The sequence below is a fragment of the Ctenopharyngodon idella genome, chromosome 21 (genome assembly GCF_019924925.1).
Source record: "Ctenopharyngodon idella isolate HZGC_01 chromosome 21, HZGC01, whole genome shotgun sequence".
NCBI classification, from domain to species: Eukaryota; Metazoa; Chordata; class Actinopteri; order Cypriniformes; family Xenocyprididae; genus Ctenopharyngodon; species Ctenopharyngodon idella.
In genome coordinates, this window is record NC_067240.1 from 4,883,010 (window position 1) to 4,903,291 (window position 20,282).

General features: G+C 35.6%; 2 protein-coding genes and 1 long non-coding RNA gene across 6 annotated transcripts in view; 1 reads left to right on the top strand and 2 right to left on the bottom strand.

Moving 5' to 3' along the window:
• Positions 1–2,684, top strand: part of col5a1 (procollagen, type V, alpha 1) — a 106,149-nt gene extending 103,465 nt beyond the window's left edge. For both annotated transcript variants that reach the window (XM_051877826.1, XM_051877827.1), the window contains exon 66: positions 78–2,684. In XM_051877826.1, coding sequence (XP_051733786.1) covers positions 78–224 — 147 coding nt within the window. In that variant the 3' untranslated portion in view covers positions 225–2,684. The remainder of the gene's footprint in view (positions 1–77) is intronic.
• The window catches only part of rpl35 (ribosomal protein L35), a 518,047-nt gene that overhangs the window by 446,727 nt on the left and 51,038 nt on the right, over positions 1–20,282 (bottom strand). The gene's annotated exons all lie outside the window — the stretch shown is intronic.
• The window catches only part of LOC127503791 (uncharacterized), a 34,064-nt gene continuing 32,537 nt past the window's right edge, over positions 18,756–20,282 (bottom strand). For 2 of the 3 annotated variants that reach the window (XR_007927211.1, XR_007927210.1), the window contains exon 5: positions 18,864–20,262. This is a non-coding gene — a long non-coding RNA (uncharacterized LOC127503791). Of the gene's footprint in view, positions 20,263–20,282 lie in introns of all 3 variants that reach the window. The other variant, XR_007927212.1, reaches the window with a different exon arrangement.

Below are 20,282 nucleotides of genomic sequence, written 5' to 3' on the forward strand. Positions count from 1 at the left end.
ATACGTCTTTTTAGCAAGTTTAAAGCGAAATCTCTCATAAGCGATGTTCGTAATGCTCCCTTTCCTTCCTCCCGCAGTTGAAAAAGGGCTATGAAAAGACTATTCTTGAGATCAACACACCAAAAGTGGAGCAGGTACCATTTGTTGACATTATGTTTAACGATTTCGGCGGAGCATCGCAGAAGTTCGGCTTCGAGGTCGGACCGGCCTGCTTCATCGGCTAAGACTGCTCAGCGAGCACACGCGAACAAAACATATTCATTTTCTCCAAAAAACAAAACACAAGAAAGAAATAGGATGACTTATTTGTAAAGTTTTGTGTTTCCAAACAAACCCAACCGATACCAAGTAAGGATAAAAGAAATTTGAAGAAAGAATGGATGTGTAAACAATGGGTTCTTATAACAGAGCAACCTTTTTAACCTCAGTGTACCCTCTGCATCACATGCAAGTTTTGAAACTGGATGAGGTCATCGATCATGTCTCTCCCAGCCACGCCCACTTTACGCTTGTCTGACTCTTTGTCCCTCCCACAGGCTGTATAGACAGAATAGATCCATCTTTTTATTTCCCGCCTGTTCATGGACTCGTATCGCTGCGCACGTCCGGTTCGGCATTTTCGTACGAGAAATCTTTTCAGTTGGTTTGTTTGCTTGGGTTTTCTGTTGTTCCTTTTTCCACTTCTAAGCTTTGTGTTTTTTGTGCATACTTGTCTTCCATTCCCTGGAATGGTGATTATATATATAAATATATATAAATATTTTTTTCTATGTTTGTAAGTACTTTCTGTATATTTTTTTTTTTTCTGGTGAAGTGTTTTTTTGGTTCTGGCTTCAAAACATGCATGTGAACCCATTGAGCGATAAGGACAGAGCTGCTGGTTATTGGATTTTTTTTTTTTTTTTTTTTTAAATCACATACAAAATATCTGAACCCTCCCAAATAAAGAGCCTGAGGAAATTTCCAGTGAATCTGAAATAAAGAAAATAAAGGAAATTAATAAAGTAAGACAAAAAAGCAACAGCAACAAAATGTCTTCTTGCAGATGTAAACACCGTCTTTTTGTAATTTAAACAACAAAATGACAATAAAAGTAAGAAACAGCCGTAATGTGAGCATTAATTTGCTACCTGTCATGTTGAACTGGTTTCTATGGGTCTGTGAGATCGTGACCCATGTGCATGAGGGGAATCTTTGATCTGACGTTCATGAATCTGTGCTTCCCTGTATCAGAAGAGCACACCATCACACTGAGGAAACACAATATCGGTAAACTAGGTGCTATTTCCTTCTGTCTGTGGTGCTACGAATATATACCTTTTTTCCTGTAATTGTTTGTTGTAACTGAAAACGGCTCTGCGGTGATGCCCAAGTGGTTCCACATCCTCTGTCAAAGTCCTAGCTTTGCTTCCTGAGGTGGCGAAGTACTTTTATGCATGCCATAAAATCATATTCATTTATAGATGAGAACACATTTTCTTCTGTTATCATTCCTCAGCACATTTGACAATGTCCAGATTGTTACATATGAAGATAATTTATGGTCTTCCAAAGGCTTTAGCTCACACTTTGCATTACAATGTTCATATCACAGACTATTTACATTAAGTACTTTATTTGAAATGGTTAAATGGAGCACAATTACTGATAATGCTGTTGTGTAACATGGACCCTGTAATGTAAAGTGATGCTGTAGTTGGCTTGAAAATGAAAATCAAAAGCTTTTCACATACTAAAAGTTTTAGCATTTGAAACCGCTCTGGAGAATTAGCTTGGGACCTTTTGATTAGATATTTTTGGAGGGTTCTGTGAATATTTTAACCAAAACGCTTAGAGGAATGAATAGTTAACTTCACTGCCGATTTCAGCTTTCCTTCCAAAGAGATTTCTCTTAATTTAAGAGACTTGAAGACCAAGAATCAGATTGTCTTGTGTGATTATTCAAGTATGTTGTACATTCGCTAGCATATATTCCTTCTTCACCTGTTAGAATTGAGGATTTGTTGTCATTGACTAGAGCCATCTTGATATTCTTCTATCATCTGTTGCCACTAGACATTTTCCTGCACCCTTTTGTTCTGCTTTTGACCACTAGACTTGCTACTGCAAAATCTTGCTCTCCAATTTTTAATTAAATATGACTTGAACTGTTTTTCTTTTAAGAGGATTCAACATGGAATATGCAGTTTTGACACAATTTTATCAGTACAAAACGAAATGAATTTCAACCAATTCTTCTGTATATTTCAAAACCAGCAGTAATGCTGCCAATATAGTTTATTCTGTTTTTTTTTTTTTTTTTTTGTCTTTGTAATGTTTGTTTGTTTGTTTGTTTTTTGCAGTCGTGTCAAACCTGTGTACGAGCAGATAGAAGAGATATTGGTTTTTTTGTCAATAAATTCAAGTTTACTGTGTCCACACCCACCCTTGTATGTCTTTTGAAGCATTAAAACTTTCCTGTATGCATGAAATTGTTAAGCTTTCTCTTGATGTTTCTTCCCACAGCCACAATTTCTTTTATCAGTGGTTTGATACATCCTCACAGTGCTCAGATGAAAACAGGCCTGTCCTTCATTGTGAAATGGAGAGAGAGCGATGTTTGTTGTAACTCTCTACCAAAGCCCATGTTCCTTTGTAGTATATTTATTGTATTATTTAAAAATAATAAATGTTAATTGATACCAGTAGTGTTCTTGATATCTGATAAATATATATATATATGATATCAGATATACATCTTTATATCTGAACTGTTACCAGTGTGATATATTATGTAGAGATGCTTGGACATGAAATCTAGAGATTATCAGTGCTCATACACACCTGCAACAAAGCCTGAAAAAGCTTTTCTTAAAAATTGAGGTAACACGTTTCAACAAAAAGTGGCATACATTCAGTTGGAATGATCATTGCATGGCATCATCCTGGTAAGTATTTTGACGAACAAAACCTGTTGATTTTTGAGAAAATCAAGAAAATCTGACCGGCTATTCAAAGAATCACATGATTGACACATTTACTTACATTTGATTAGACCCCTAAAAATCTTAAATATTTCTTATTTTACATATTAGATGACTTACATTATAAAACATAAAATGTTCAACTTTTAAAGTTTGCAACATGGTCTTACAGTTTTGGACACCGTTGTATACAATAACAATCCGAGGATGTAAAAATGGAGAATGTGAGTTTTGACAACCAGATCATTGACATTTTTGTAGCCTACATCTAAATATATTTCAGAATACTTTTCAGAAATATTTCTGGAAATAGTTAAAAATGTATGTGTTAATTGGTTGCCTATGTAGACTGATAGGACGTTTTTGGTGGGATGTGACGTTTATGCGCGCTCCTGAGAGCCTCTCTTCTGTTCTATGACGCATAAAACGTTAAAACGTTGCTTATACAATGTTCAGGATAGTGCGAAAGAGCGTTATGCAAAGAAAAGGGATTCATTCAAACTATAGTCTCACATAGTCAGAAATATAGTCTAGTATAGTAATTTCTTGTGCACAAGTGAGAGAACAAGCAATAAGTTACTGGCTGCAGTTCACTTACTGGCCACAGGTGTCGCTAATAACAAGGGCTTATGAATTCGATTTATAGCCCCTTAAACTTGTTTTTGGCCTGAAATATAGTTAGTCTTTATGGAAGCTTGTAATAAAAAGGTAATTGCGACTTTTTATCTCACAATTCTACTTTTTTCCCCTTGCAATTACGAGTTTATATCGCACAATTTTTACTTTTTTTTCAGAATTGCGTGATATAAAGTCAGAATTGCAAGTTATAAAATCAGAATTGCAAGTTATAAAGTCAGAATTCCGAGTTATAATGTCAGAATTGCGTGATATAAAGTCAGAACTGTGAGATATAAACTCGCAATTATGAGAAAAAAAGTCAGAATTGTGAGATAAAAAGTCGCAATTACCTTTTTAAATTTTTTTATTTAATGGTGGAAACAAGCTTCCATAGTCTTTTTTATTTGCCCAGTATTAATCATAAATCAAATCAATAACGGATCAATTCTCTATAACAGAAGGTACACTCTAAAAAATGCTGGGGTTAAAAACATGTAATGGACAAATCCAGCGGTTGGGTTAAATGTTTGCCCAATGTGCTGGCTAGTTTTATATAACAACTATTGTTTAAAAATTACTATACTGCTAGCTTAAAATGAACCCAAAATATGTTGTAAATTAACATTTATTAATGTTTAATAAATTAACATTTATTAATAAGTTGAATTAATAATAATTAAACAATAAACATTAAATTGCTTATTAATAAATGTTCACCCTTTGATTGCCTCTAGGAATTATGTGTCTGATTTTTAATTTCCAACATATTTTGCGTTCATTTTAAGCTAGACATTTAGTAATTTTTAAACAATAGTAAAGTGCACAGAGACAGCTGTAATAACCCAGAGCTCAGTGACTGGAGTCTTTTTCTCAAGAGCCCCGTGTCACTGGCCTAGATCCATCTCAAACAGCCCCGACTGCAGGCCGGAGCGCCGGAGCAGAGAACATTAACATATCCAGCACGTCAGCAGGTCTCAGCTGTGAAAGACCAGAATCACACAGCTCGCTGTTACTGATCCAAACAGTTTAACACTTAAGAATGAAATTAATCTTATTCCTCTAATGGTTGACAAATCTTGTTTATCCAGTGTTACCTCTGATGAAAAAGCACAATTCATATTCTTGCAATATTTATTCAAATGCAGTTTTATAGTTTGCGTAATAGTCTTCTGAAATATCAAACAACTGACATCCAAAGTGAACCACTGAGAAATAAGCTACACTGATCATTCAAATCACATCAATAACAAAACCAGCACGGAACTACAAAGCCTGCTTAATTCCTCATTTATGCAACCTATTTCCAAAAATAAATATACTATTTCCTCTCAAACGCTGAATTTACTGTTTCCGTGACTGTCCAAAGCAGGCAAATATGAGTATGGAATTGGTTGTCTGTGGCTAAGCGTCTAGTTGTAACATTGTAACACCGCATCGTTTCACACTGTACAAGTTTGGCACCGCAATGTGGGGTTAACACTGCAAAAGCTGTGCTAACCCTGCTGCAGAGCAGGGTTTCATAACCCCGGGTAAAAAGCGGTGCTAACCCTGCATCTAAATTACAAGTGTGAAACATTCCTTTACCAGGGGTTAAAAGCGGTGTTTAGAACGATGATAACCCAGGGTTAAATGCCTTGGGAAAAGCCCTATTGGTTACACAGCACATTTGAGCTTCCGGAAGAGGTTTGATCTTGTGCGTCATTCAGGTTCAGTTGAGCTTCTGTGTATGTTCGCTGATCAATGTTTATATGTGAGTAAAAGCCTAAATTAAATCTGTTCATCATATAAAGCTTTCGTGTCTCTTCAGAAAATTTGGACTAAACAGCTCAATTCACGTGAATTAGGTGTTCAATCTCTTTATGAACTTTTTGTAGTCAAAATTCCAGTTGTGAAGGCTGTCTATGGAGGGACGAAATGCTGTCAGATTTCATCAAAAAGAACTTCATTTGTGTTCCGAAGATGAACGAAAGTCTACAGGTTTGCAACGAAATGAGGGTGAGTAATCAATGAAAAAATGTTCGTTTTTCGCTGAACTATCCCTTTAAGAGGCTGCACTTACGTTTTGCGGATTTCTTCCGTATATTCTTTTCCTGTTCCGGAGCTCCCCCACGGCAGTGCTACAACAAGAGAAATCTCTTATTTTGAATATCATCTTGCAAATTGTCCTATTGAGTTGTCTTCGCGGGTGTAATGCAACAAGCAATAGTTCGATTCAAATCAGTCTTGTAAAAGGTTAGTGAATCACCCATATGGCACCACCAGTGTAGCCCTCACTTGTTGAAAAAGACGAATTGACTGACTGAATTTTAGCAAACAAAATGGAATATACTCAATATCATTTCATTAGCCAACATTACAGTGCACTGGATACAGCTCAGCAGTTTTTCTAATAAAAAATAAAACAAACAAAAACGATTTCCTAAAACAAGACCGTAGCCTAGTAATCAACACTCCGTATCTCCAGGACCAAATTCTGACGTTATGTACCATCGCAAACCATCTAGATGTAAACAAAAAAACACAATTTTCTTCTTGACAATTAAAACATCAAACAACACTAGATTATGAAATAAATTTAATTACCTTTTTGCAGCTCAAATTCTTCCTCCCAAAAGTGAAATGTCGACTGAGGGATTCTCAGAATTTAACCGCCAAAACTTTTTTTTTTTTTTCAGGCGGCTAAGTTCCTAAATTCTAGTAGTCTGTGACAAAACGAAGTAAATACACACAGCTACACCGATAGACCCGCGAGTACAACTGCTTTTAGAAATGTATCTATAACGAATTACTGTAAACATGCAAAATAAGGACATGTGATGATCCTAACAATAAAGATTGAAATGTTTATTGTTGCATAGTTTCACATACTACATTTAATAAACATAGTAGACAGTATGCAGTATATAGTAAGCAGTATGTCAGTATTTAATGCCAGTATTGGAGAATTAGATGTCCAGTGATCTAAGCAGAGAGGATGTCACAAAGGACAGCTACAGAAATAAAGATTGCTATAATTTATGCATGAATGAAAGAATAAAGCTGGAACAGCAAACATGGCCTTTAGGAGTGTTTGAAATGAATGCACACAGCGAGGACACTGGGGCGCGATCACTCTCACAGAGACAGAGCAAAGCTTTGAAATGGAAAATGCCCCTTTGACGATATTACATGCAGGAGTATCTTTGAAAGTGAATTGAAGGAATGTGCTTCACATTAAGAGAAGCCAGAGAACATTTCTCTATCACAGCTCGTGAAACTTGGAAGGATGAACTGAGAGAGAGAGAGATACAGGAGGAGAGACACGTCTGATGTGTAAATTCATCAGAGTCTGTGATGTCTGTCTCTGGAGACTTAGAGACTCATTTACAATCAAACCACATTAATCTATCTATCTATCTGATCTGTAGGGTGTTGTGGGACTTGTCTAATAAAAGCGTCATACTGACACACAGCAGTGAAGTTGTGACACGATCAGCTGTTGTTAGGCACACTTGTAAATCACAGCAAACCAAAACTCAGATTGGATGAAGTGAATGTGTTAACTACGAACACACACCTTGTTCAGACTGTGACTGTGTGAGTGATATGAAATAGAGTGTTTAATTGAATTATCTGCAATGATTACAACACAAAGATGATGAACATATGGCTCTTTACTTTGTTATTTTATTACTGCAGGGTAATGGGCTGCTTTTGGCAGCAAGTACAGAAAGTTCATGCAATGCACCGGACACACCACACACACACACACACACACACATTAGGTTGATGGTCTGATAATCCTGATGCTGCATTTCTGAACTTTGAAAGTCAAAGTGTGACGGCATGAAACAGTGTGAGATGAAGCAGAGGGATGTGTTCTCACTGGGAGAGATGCAGCCACTGTCAGGAGGATCAAGCTGCTTTAAAGGATCCTAATATGACATCCTGATGAGCCCTGGAGCAAGAATATCAGCGTCCATGTTACGCAGCCAGAGAACAAAAGGATGAATTACTACAGAAGCCAAACGTGGTATTAATGACAAGAGAATGAAAGGGTGCGTTTGGCCCCACTTTGATCAATCTGTTTTTTAATTATTCATCCGCAGATGAGGTGTCATATCCTCTTCCTTCTCCTGTTCCTGTCATGTCGTACAACAATTGCTTCTCATGGAGTGAAAGATCTCTTGATGAAAACTGATCTCTTGATGACGAAGGCTCTCTGTGTCATGGAGAAATTGCATCATCAGAAGATGAGAGATGAGGGGAAGTTTGTCTTGATCACAGCACTGAAAGAAGGCAAAAAAAAAACTGCAGAAAAATCTGAATGAACCTGACGAGGAGGTTTGTTTCTAACAAGGAGTGAGTTTTGACAGAAAAAATGTAAAGTCAAAGAATCTTGGCATTAAGCTCATATGCAGACAATTCAATTTGTTTATGTATTTTTGATCTAATAAATGCAGCATTAGTGATATAACAGACCTAAAGCGCTGGAATGACTGTTGCTTGTTTGTATCACATTGTCATTGACTCTTTCTGCGATTAAACATTGATACGCCAGCAGGTGGCAGCAAAGGAATGTCTTTATGGGTGAGTCATTAAGTCATTCAAAAAGTGACTTTCATTATAAGTCACTGAATCGTTCATTCAACTGATTTGTTCAAAACAAGTGTCTTTATGAATGAGATGCAATTACTGTAGGCTCGAGATAACACGTGATGTTCTATTCAGAGCTGTTGACGTTGTCATGAGAAATCGAGTCAAAAGTTGTTATCGTGATGTCTTGACTAATTATAACCTATTTCACTGTTGTATGATGTTAATTACATTAAGTGCACAAACAACATGCAACAACATGAAATATAAAATGAATCCCTATGTATTGCATAATTAAAAAAAAAAACTATAAACACAACCATGCCTAAAAATGTAGTTTTTATAAGGATAAGGATTGCTGCAACATATGTTCTGTAAAAGTAATTAATATAAATTTTACACAATAATACCAATGTGATATAGTATATAATATTACTATTATACATTTTTAATAAATTAATTGTCATGCTAAGTACACACAAATATCATTAATTTGAAACATTTAATTGGGAACTATATTGGAAGCAAAAAACATAATATAATATAAGCTAAGCTAGGCTAATCGGGTAGATGTATGCTATGCTAGTATGTAAGCTAACTAAAAAAAACAGAACGAGAAATGCTTGATTTCACAACCTATAGCTTCAGTTATATACTAGTATATGAATGAAGTATATGTAATTTAAAAGACATTAATGATCATTATAACACATTTTAAATGACATAAATCATAACGTGATTTTGCAGGAATTATAATCAGGCACTAGAGCTGCACGATTCTGGATAAAATGAGAATCACGATTTTTTGGTTTCAAATAGAGATCACGATTCTCCCACGATTCTGAATATACAACCAAACAAAATAACATGTAATTTACTAGAGGTTCTGACAAAATATAAATAGCTGACTCTAATTGCTGGAAAATGTTTGAATGAATTATTTAAAAAATGGTTTTGCATGAATTCAATGACTCATTAATAAATACTTGTTTCATTGCTGGATGAATCAGTGTTTTTGAATGAATCTTTTGAATGAACGATTCAATGACAAATACATTTTTTAACAGTCAGTTGTCGCCACCTAGTGGAATTAGATGTAATTGATATTAACCGTTATTTGATGTGCCAAGTTCGTTTCAAAAGGTAGTTTGCTCTATTTTGATCGCTGTCGTAGACATCGGTGTTTAAATACTAACTTAAAGCTTATATTTCAGTACTTCTGTGATAATGTGAATATTTGTAACACAGAAATAACTAAAGTGTGATTCAAAACGGCTCGCTCTGGCTCTGGCAGCACGAACACAGATTTGAACGTTCCGGTATGATTTTGTCAAAAGTTTAATAGACGCGGGAGAATAGTTGTCAATAATAAAGTAGGATCGCGTGGGTGCTTGAATCGAGATCGCGATCTTTTTACGATTAATCGTGCAGCTCTATCAGGCACTAAAAATGCTACCCATTAAAAGTCTGTTAAACCAATGGGATCACTCGGGGTCCTAAAGGAGACCCGATTCCTGGGGGGACTCGATTTCTCACCACAACGTCCTGTGTTTCTATGGCGACACTATCAATGAGTAAAATGAATTTGCAGCAGTCAGTTAGTACAGTGGTCATGTGGTTACAAGCTCTACAAGGACATGAACGCTTTTTACAAGTTGAAACTTTGAAATTTCACCATGAAGTGAACGCCCGTTTGGACCTCATACATGCTCATACCGGTAATCTTTATTCTTTGTTCACACACAGCATCATACAGTAATTCACTAGTAATGCTACAACTTCTCATACTGGTAAATTGCCAGAACCAATTTACCGGTATTTTTGAAAAGGTCACACATGATCTCTTAACGGTAATTTGATGGTAATTTACCAGTAAGGACTATATGTGTGAAAGGGGCCATTGAGTCATTACTTTATTCAAAACCACTAAATCATTTAGGAATGAAACGCCACTACTGTCTATGTGTTGCTCAGAGAAAGGCAATGTTCAGCTTTAGCTTCGTTTGAAGGAGTATGACCATGTATGTTACTCAACATTAACCTCTTGTTTACTGAACTGTTGCATAAAAGCAAAATTACACTGTTCACACAATCATGGTGTCGCATTGTTTGAATTCACAGAAGCGGTCCAAAATGATGATATTCTAAAGGTTTCTTTTATATAGGCCTATTAGAAATATTAATATTATAAAATAGCCTATATGATACATATGTCACAATTAAAAATAACATTTATATACAAAAAAGGGCTTGAATTTTCTCTCATGAGTTTGATATGCAAATGTGTAAAACCAATTAATCATAAAGAACCATTCTTTTACAAACCGAACATCACTCACACTCCTCTCTTCCTCTTTCTATTTGTTTGCTCTGAGAAGAGCAGCCGGAGGATTAGAAGACGTTTAATCGCAGCAAACAGCCCACCTGATCCTCAGCACACACAGATGGTGATGCTGACCATGTTTTCCACTTCAGCACGAGAGAGAGAACGAGGAGAGAAAGAGGCCGCGGCTGTAGATAGACGGATTAAATGGATCTTTATAGCAGCTGAGCTCCTGAAATGAGACACTAGAAAGAAAGACAGAGATATGAATGTATCATGAGTTCAACAAACCTTAATTTAAGCTCGCTCTTTCACCTCAGTGTCATAAAGCCCAAAGTATAGTTCACTTTTTACGCGTACGCGAGGGTCAGCGTACAGTGGGCGTGACGCAAATTTAGTCATCAGAAGGGTACGCGCACCACCGGATTTTTATAACCGCACGTACTTTGTACTCGCAGGTCGCACATGCGCATTTAATTGTTTTTTCAAATGAATTAGTTTATCCACAAGGTGGCAACAGTGCTCTGGGGGCGTCGATTCACAAGGTAGTCAAAGAAAAACTGCATAAACAGAACAGACCGGAGTTCATGCAAGCTACAGCGACGATGGAGGCCTACATAGATGAGAGATTGTGCGAAGAGGTTAGAAAATACCCTCATTTGTACAACTCATGAAAGAATACAAAGATATTCACATGGGTTGTAGCTCGTGGCGAGAGATTGCTCAAAACTGCGCATGCGTCGAACGCCTGTGTATGCGTATGAGTCGAATGAAGTAACGTTACGCTTTGTGCATTCAACTGTGCGCGTACACTAGCGTAAGTATACCCAGGACTTAATGTTGTTGATTAACAATTTTTTTTTTTTTTGCTAAATGAGTGCTAAATTAATGTTTTAACTCCATTTTATAAGTTTGAAGAGTTCTGTCACGCTAAGCCAGGTTTAGTCATGTCATCTGCAGAGTTTTGTTTAGTCTCTTGTCTTGTACAGTATGATCTTTTGTTAAACAAACTGCATTTGTATTTCACTTTCACATCACACCTCAAAAGCTCTACCTTACACATGAAGACACAAGAGACTTCAAAAATTCATGGCATATCAAAAGAGAAGCCACACATGAATCAATGAACAAGCTTACTGAGAACAGCAAGAAACAACCACAACGCAGAACAAAAGAATCCAAAACCATTTCAAAAGAGTTGAACAATACAATTTTTTAATCATATTACTTGATATGCTGGTCACTGTCATGAAGGAAGGTAGATGACAGATGATGATAAATTCACAAATTACTTTATTAAAATCATAACCATAACTAAGTTCTTGCATTTAACGACAACTGAAACAGAACTAAAACACAGGCAGATAAACACTAAGACAAACAATGATCATTAATAATACACAGCTGGACAGAATAACGAAACCAAAACAGTTACTATGACAACTAAAGACTGGCGGGAAGTAGAACAAAGGAGTATGAATACTGAATAGAAACAAACTAAGGGGTCTCCGTGTAAAAAAAAAACGCGAATCTGTGAAAACGATGACATCATGCACATGCGCATTACATGTTCAGTCTATAGTGTTTTATCGCCATCTAATGGCCTGCCAAAAACTTCTCAGTTTTAAGCATCGTTGTGGTGTCAAGTACCCTAAAAGACCATGAAAATGGCCGATTATATGTTAGTCACAATTAATGAAATATATAATAATATTTGCTGAGCAGTAAATCAAGAATTAATGTATGACACTACATTATTGTGGCACATAGTAACTTTAATATTTTATACATTAAATATTTAATGTATAATGAATATATATTAAAAATTATATATTACATAAAACAGTTATTATATATTTAATTATGCATAAAATCTGGAATATATAATTCTGTATAATTTATAATACTATTATATGTTTAAATGAATAATTATATATATTTAATATTACATGTATAATGAATATATATATATATATATATATATATATATATATATAAAGCATATATTTATATTTATAATATACATAATTAAAATGACATCAGATTGTGTCTGGTGCCTGTTGTGAAAATGAATTCCTCCTCTTAAACAGACAGTTTTTGCTAATATTCCTCCATGATAAGCTCTTATTGTTTTATCTGGTATCTCTCCATTTCTTTCTCTGACTATTTTTATCTTCTTCTCCACAGGAATACTTTCATTCTCTTCGTTAAACTGACAGTGTGATTGTGGGCGGGTGGGTGAATTTGCAGTCTCCCTGTACTGACAGGTTTAAACTTAAACCTCTATACTAATGAGGACAGTCTCTCTCTCTTTCTTTCTCTTTCTCTCTCTCTCACACACACACACACACGCACACACACACCTGACAGTCATGATCAACACTCCTCAGCGTTTCCCTTCCAATCACACCAATCCACCCGCACTCCTCCAAAAACAATCCCTCCATCACCTTATCAACACGATCTCAGCGCTTCTCTATCCGTCAGATATATTTCTTACCTTCAGAGTGTCATTCTCTTAATCATTACTCAAGTTTTCTTTCTGCTTCTCTTTCTTTGTCACTTCGTTTTATCAGTCATATGAGCCTGTGAACTGATAAAAAAAGATGCTTTTGAAAATAGTCTCAGCTGGAGGAGCTCAGAACTACAGAAAACACTCTCGCCCATGGCGCTTCTCAGTCTTGAGCTTTGTTTTCTGCTTTTTAGAAAGTGACGTGTGGTACAAACATCAGATGATATACAAGTATTTCTGGTATTGTATTTTGATGCAGAAGATCAAGGATGCAGTTCTAAGATCCGACTGAAGATGAGAGGATGTCAGTTGTGTTATTTTAACCCTGACCCTATACCTCCACCTTCAACTTAACTTTGCATTTACATTTATTTATATAGCAGAATGTGTATTATATAATACCAGCTAACCCGACACTAACCCTAACCATACAATCCTTAATCTAGACTCTCAACCGTATTGTGTAATAAAGATTTTTTGTAATATGCAGGAGCATGACAATCCAGACATTACAAACTTGCTTTCACTAACTCTAACCTAAACCTCTTTGACAAGTTGAATTGTTGCTGGGTAACTGTCATTACTGTCAATCATTTTATTGTTGTAGTAATTGATTGATTCACACACATACTCACATGTACAGGCATACAAAAATATTTTACATATAAAGTAGGGTTTATTTGTCTTGAGGTTTTACAAATTTGGACTTGGTGTGAGTTTTACTTTATGGCCCAGTTTTATTTTGGTGCATATGCTTCGGGGCCATTCACACCAATGACTTTTTGCCTTTAAAAATGCAAGAAGCAGGGCAGCGGACTGCAAAAAAAAGAAAAGAAAAAAAAAGTGTTTTTAAAAAAGATGATGCTGTGTGTGAGATGCTGCAAAAGACACAAGATGCGACGGTCACAAAGTCTGTCTAGCGGGTCTTTCGACCTTTATTTTAGAGCACTCAATAGAGTGCAACAGTTGGGTTCCAGAAGTAAACACTCGATTTCTCCACAGGCAAACTGATTTTTAACAATAACTTGTAAACCTTTAAAGACAGCCCTACTGTGAGCTACGAGGTTGTTAATCGATAGTATATGTTTCTGTTGAAGCCATTAGCCTGCATTATTTCAGCTTATTTTTAAAATAATCCTGTTTAACAGCCTAACTTGTGGTGAAAAACTACATTACCCATGATGCTGTACAGAAAAGTGTTTGAACACTTCCCGACCGTTAAAAAAGTATGTTCTATATAGTATTAAAGCTTGTAGTATGAATGTAATTCAGACGTACTACATCCACCATATTGTTACTGTCACGTGACCTACCAGCATCAGTTGCGTCGCTTCACTGTCATTCATAAATCCCCTCCTGTGGATTCATAGGATAGTAAAGTGTCCATTATATGCACATTTCAGAAACTTGCCAAAAGTAGTAGGTCATCCGGGGACTTTTCGCCTACTGTTTTTCGAATATGTATTCGGACAAACTACATTGTTGGAGTACTGTTTTTCGCACACCAAAGTAGGGTAGTATTCGATTTCGGGCACAACAAGACTTGAAACAAGCAAAACGTGCCAAAAGATCTCGTTAGCTCCGCCCACTTCCATGAAGCACTGCAAATGACATAATCGAGTTGGCCTCTACACTCTCACAATACTTAAATATTTAAATATATGCATATTTTGCAATAAATCTAAAATATAGTTTATATATATATATATATATTTATTTATACTGTATATAATCAACATTTTTAAATGAGTAGTTTTATATTTCTCCATTGCTTTTAATTCGATTATCGTGTTTGCAATGCTTTATGGGATTGTAGTTCTTTCTCTCACTAAAGTTGTTAAGTACACAGTCTTTTTTTTTTTTTCAGGTTTTCAAATACTTTTTTGCTTCAAAGTTTGTAATATTATGATTGACCTCGTAGCTGATTGGTTTGGTTCATGGCATGGGGGAAATGAATCGAAAAAATACTTCTGGAACCTACGCCGCTGAAACTAATATACTCTAAAATGCTGCCTTCACGTGCTGTCGCAAATGTGATAATTCCCACTTCTAAAGTCGTGATTACGAGCTTATCGCGTTCAAGTTTCAAAATGGGAGGGTGTTCGTGTGCAATTTTTACCTAGGAAACTTGTATTTACGATAATTGACCGTTTGCAAAGACCTGCCCCCTTAAGTTACTGTTATGTCCGAAAAGCCGCTCTCACGCCACACATCATGCATGTTCTCATACAGTGAAAAATACATCGTGGAGCAAAGAGGACACTAACAGACAAGACAGAGCAGGTTACTTTTGATATGAAACAAAGTCTCAAATTTCAAATTTTGTAATTTTTAAAGAAATTTAAACAATAAATACCGTTTTGTGGCTCTTTAATGTGTCATTACAGATCGCCATTTTTTTTTCAAGTTCAAGTCCACCGGCGTTAAAGGTGCAGTGTGTAAATTTTAGCGCCATCTAGCGGTGAGGTTGTGAATTGCAATATAGAGAAGCTACGTATGACCATTACGTATGTCATCGTCTGAGACAACAGAGTGTAGCTAGGCAAGCAAACGCTCTGTGTACAGCTGTTTGTCCATTAAGGGCTACTGTAGAATCATGCCGGCGCAAAATGGCGACTTGACATGTAAGGGGACCCGTGGTGTATGTAGATATAAACGTCTCATTCTAAGGTAATAAAAACATAACGGTTCATTATGTAACGTCTTTATACACCACTGAAAACATAGTTATGTATGTTATATTGCATTTCTGTCAATAGATCCTCTTAAAATGTACACATTGCACCTTTAATCTACTAACTGTCCTGACTGCTTTATCGGACATAACGGCGGATTCGGGATAGATCTTCTGTCAATCAAACTCCCGGCAAATTCTGAGAGCACATGAAGGCAGCATTACTTTGCACGTGAGCTGGATATAAGTGGACTGTGCTGATGACAAAATTTACAAACACAGATAAGTAGGTCTATACTTTTGGCTTTTTGACAAAACTATGTCCTGTGTCATATCAGCTGATTTGTTTGTTTATTTATTTATTTATTTTAAAAATGTTTAGCTTGATTGAATACCCATTAAATAATCAAACAACACATGTATTTACAGATAGGACTGTTTCCGCTGAATACTGAAACTTCATTTCATCTAGTTCATTTCATTCATTTGCAAATATACAATATCACCATGAAACTCAGTCCACCTCTAATGCACATAAAGCAAAAATGTAACTGAATTCCACACTGCAAATCACGAAAAATACCATTTCTTATTTAAATAAAAGGGGGAATGAATGGCGGCATAATCCAGAGTTAAAAATGGTTCATTCCCATCTGCTGCGATTCTTCAGCTGGCGTTTCAGAGTTCAGGGTGACAGTTCTGAGACGGGACTCATTAGAGAGGGTCTGTGTGAGCGTGTGTGCTCACCAGCTGTTCTTATGCAGGCCTCATTAGGGTGTTTGTGTTTGACGCTGCTCATGTTTGGTCAAAAACATTAGAATAATTTCACACGGTACAGGTTCACTATGAGCTCTTAAGGGCAGCTGTGTGTACGTGTGTGATAGTGTCATGCTGAGGTGTTAACGGAGGTAAATCCCAATGGAATCCAGAGGAAACAGACTGAATACATTTTCCAATTCACACCCTCACATCCAGCAGCAACTGAGACAGGAATCTGTAGCAGCGTTACATTCCAAATGTGTCTAACTTCAAATGCAAATTTTCTACAGTTACTGTGAGGATCACCCAATACTGATATTGTTTTTATGACCAATACCATATCATTTTTATTTATGGTTTTATTTCTGCTTTTTGACACAATATTATCTAAAAGATGATTAGACTACAACAATAAAACCATAACATGCATAATAATAATAATAATAATAATAATAATACAATATTCATAATGCATGTTCATATTCTCAAAATTAAAATTGTCCTGTATTTACATATTTATATTTACTTTGAATAATAATATAATATTCATAATGAATATTAGATCTCCTTTGAATAATAATAAATCAATATTCATAATGAATATAGAATCTTCTTTAAACAATAATAATAATAACAATAATAATACAATATTCATAATGCATGTTAATATTCTCTAAATTAAAATATTCTCTCTAAATAAAAATTGGATTTCCTTTGAAGAATAATAATAATAAAATACAATATTCATTATGTATAACATGTTACATTAAAATATTCATAATGCATGTATATATTTTTTAAATTAAAATTTTCCTATTTACATATATTAATATTTCATTTGAATAATAATAATAAAATACAATATTCATAATGCATGTTACATTAAAATATTCATAATGCATGTTCATATTCTTTAAATTAAAATGTTCCTATATTTACATAGATTCATATTTCCTTTGAATAACAATAAAATATTCATAATGAATATGAAATCTCCTTTGAATAATAATAATAATAATAAAACAATATTCATAATGAATAGTGAATCTCCTTTAAATAATAATAATAAGAGAATACAATATTCATAATACATGTTAATATTCTCTAAATTAAAATATTCTCTCTAAATGAAAATGGGATTTCCTTTGAATAATAATAATAATAATAATGAAATACAATATTCATAATGCATTACATTAAAATATTCATAATGCATGTTCATATTCTTTAAATTAAAATGTTCCTATTTACATATATTAATATTTCCTTTAAATAATAATAATATATTCATAATGAATATGAAATCTCCGTTGAATAATAATAAAACAATATTCATAATGAATATAGAATCTCCTTTAAATAACAATAATAATAATACAATATTCATAATGCATGTTCATATTCTCTAAATTAAAATATTCTCTCTAAATGAAAATGGGATTTCCTTTGAATAATAATAATAATAATAATAAAATATTCATAATGCATGTTATATTAAAATATTAATAATGCATGTTTATATTCTTTAAATTAAAATATTCTCTCTAAATGAATATGGATCAGTATTAGAAACGTTCATATCTGGTAATTGTGTAAGAAGCTTGTAAAATATCCCATATTAATTTGATTTCACAGCAGTAGTAACTGTAGAAGCTATAGATGTTCATAAAAGAATTAAACTCTTAGCTCATGTTGAAGGGAAATGGTTAGGGATATGAGGTTGTGTGTGTGTGTGTGTGTGTGTGTGTGTGTCGCTCCACAGGTGTAATACGTTCTGTGCTGTATTGATCTGTTTCCTTCCAGACTGAATGAATGAACTCATATCGATCTCAGCCATTGCTCAATCAGTGTGTTGGTGTGAGTGTGTGTCTGTGTGTATTTCTGACTGTCCAAAACAAATCAATATAAACCAGGATGAACGTATCATGGGGAAGAGATTAACTGTCCCACACCTCATTTGACACAAAACACACTTCTTTCGCTCCAATGAGAGTATTTAAACTGACGTGCACTCACATGAAACTCCAGTCATACCTGTTCAAGATGGCCGCCATGTTGAAATCACATGTTGTTACATGTTGAATACATGGTCATTTTTAAGTAGTTTAATCTACTTTTACCTAACTGACATTTCTCTCAACTCTTGGGTATCTTAGATGAATATTTTCACATAGCTTGTTGCATTCTGGGATTGCTATATCTGTTAAGAACACATCCAAAAACATTGCATCTTAGAAGGCAGCATGATTTTCTACTATTTACTACCACTATAATTTGGAACAGCTTTTATGTCAATGATGCTCTAAAATGTTGTCTAGTTAGGGAGCTCACTGGGGACTGAAACAGTGCTAGTTTATCACTGTTTATCTTTGTTCTTGTCCCACAATTAGGGAGTGAGATGCAGGTCGATATATATGTTCATGTAAATAGTCATTGATTGAGGGTTTTGAATGCATTATTTCCTTCAGCAGGCCTGTTTTCACTGCAGCCCACATGACTTTTATTTATAGAGACAGAAGACACTGAGGTCCCCAAACACACAGAGAAAATCTTTACAAAATCACTATCACCAATAAGATCCCAGAACACACACACACACGTGCGCACGCACGCACACGCACGCATACACATGTACAAACGCACACACATACACATTCATGCACACACACAGACTCATGCACGCATACACATGCACACACACGCAAGCGTGCACACACAAAGACACATATATACACGCAAAAACACACACACAAAGACACAAGCACGCACACACACGTACACAAATGCACAAACATACACACACACATGCATAAACGCACACAAGCACCACAAACATACAAACACACGCACAAACACATGCATGCACAAACACACGCACACATGCACAAACACACACTCGCAACATGCAAACGTGCACACGCACGCACACACAAACATATAAACACACGCACAAACACGAACACATGCATGCACAAACACACACAAACACGCACACTCGCAGCATGCAAACGTGCACACACTCACGCACGCACACACAAACATACAAACGCACAAACACACAAGCACGCACAAACATGAACACATGCATGCACAAACACACACATACACACACAAACATGCACACACATGCACAAACACGCACACTCGCAACATGCAAACGTGCACACACTCACGCACGCGCACACACACAAACATACAAACACACGCACAAACACGAACACATACACACACAAACGCACACGTACACAAACACGCACAAACACGAACACATGCATGCGCAAACACACGTACACACACACACAGTGATTGATGGTGCAGTGATTATATTGTCCTGTCATTTCCGTTAAGGTTTTGTCTCTTTTCTCTTTCTGAGTCTTTGTTTATTGCACATACTGACAACAAAACATTGAGAATTTAATTTCCAGTATATTATCAGGGGAATGAAATGCATAACACGTGTCTCTGTGTGTGTGTGTGTGTGTGTGTGTGTGTGTGGTGGAATGGGGTCGAGTGTGAACCCTTGTGTTTTCCTTGCATTTGTCCGATGTGTTGCCCATGGCAACAGCTGAAGAAATCGTAGTAATCAGAACACAACAGCACATTCACCACAGACTTTGACAAACCATTTGCTCATTCTGTTCAACATCAATTATTGAACACACACTCACCCCGTCCGCAAGACAAAACTAAAACACAAGTTATTAATCAATGACGACATATCGTATTGTATATCTGAGTGAAACGGCTTCTCGAATGAGAAAAAATGTAGGGCAGGATCCATCAGGAATTGATTGGATGATTGATCTCATGTAACTGACAGGTTGTTCCGCCCTTGCACCTGTAAAGAAGAGATGTCAC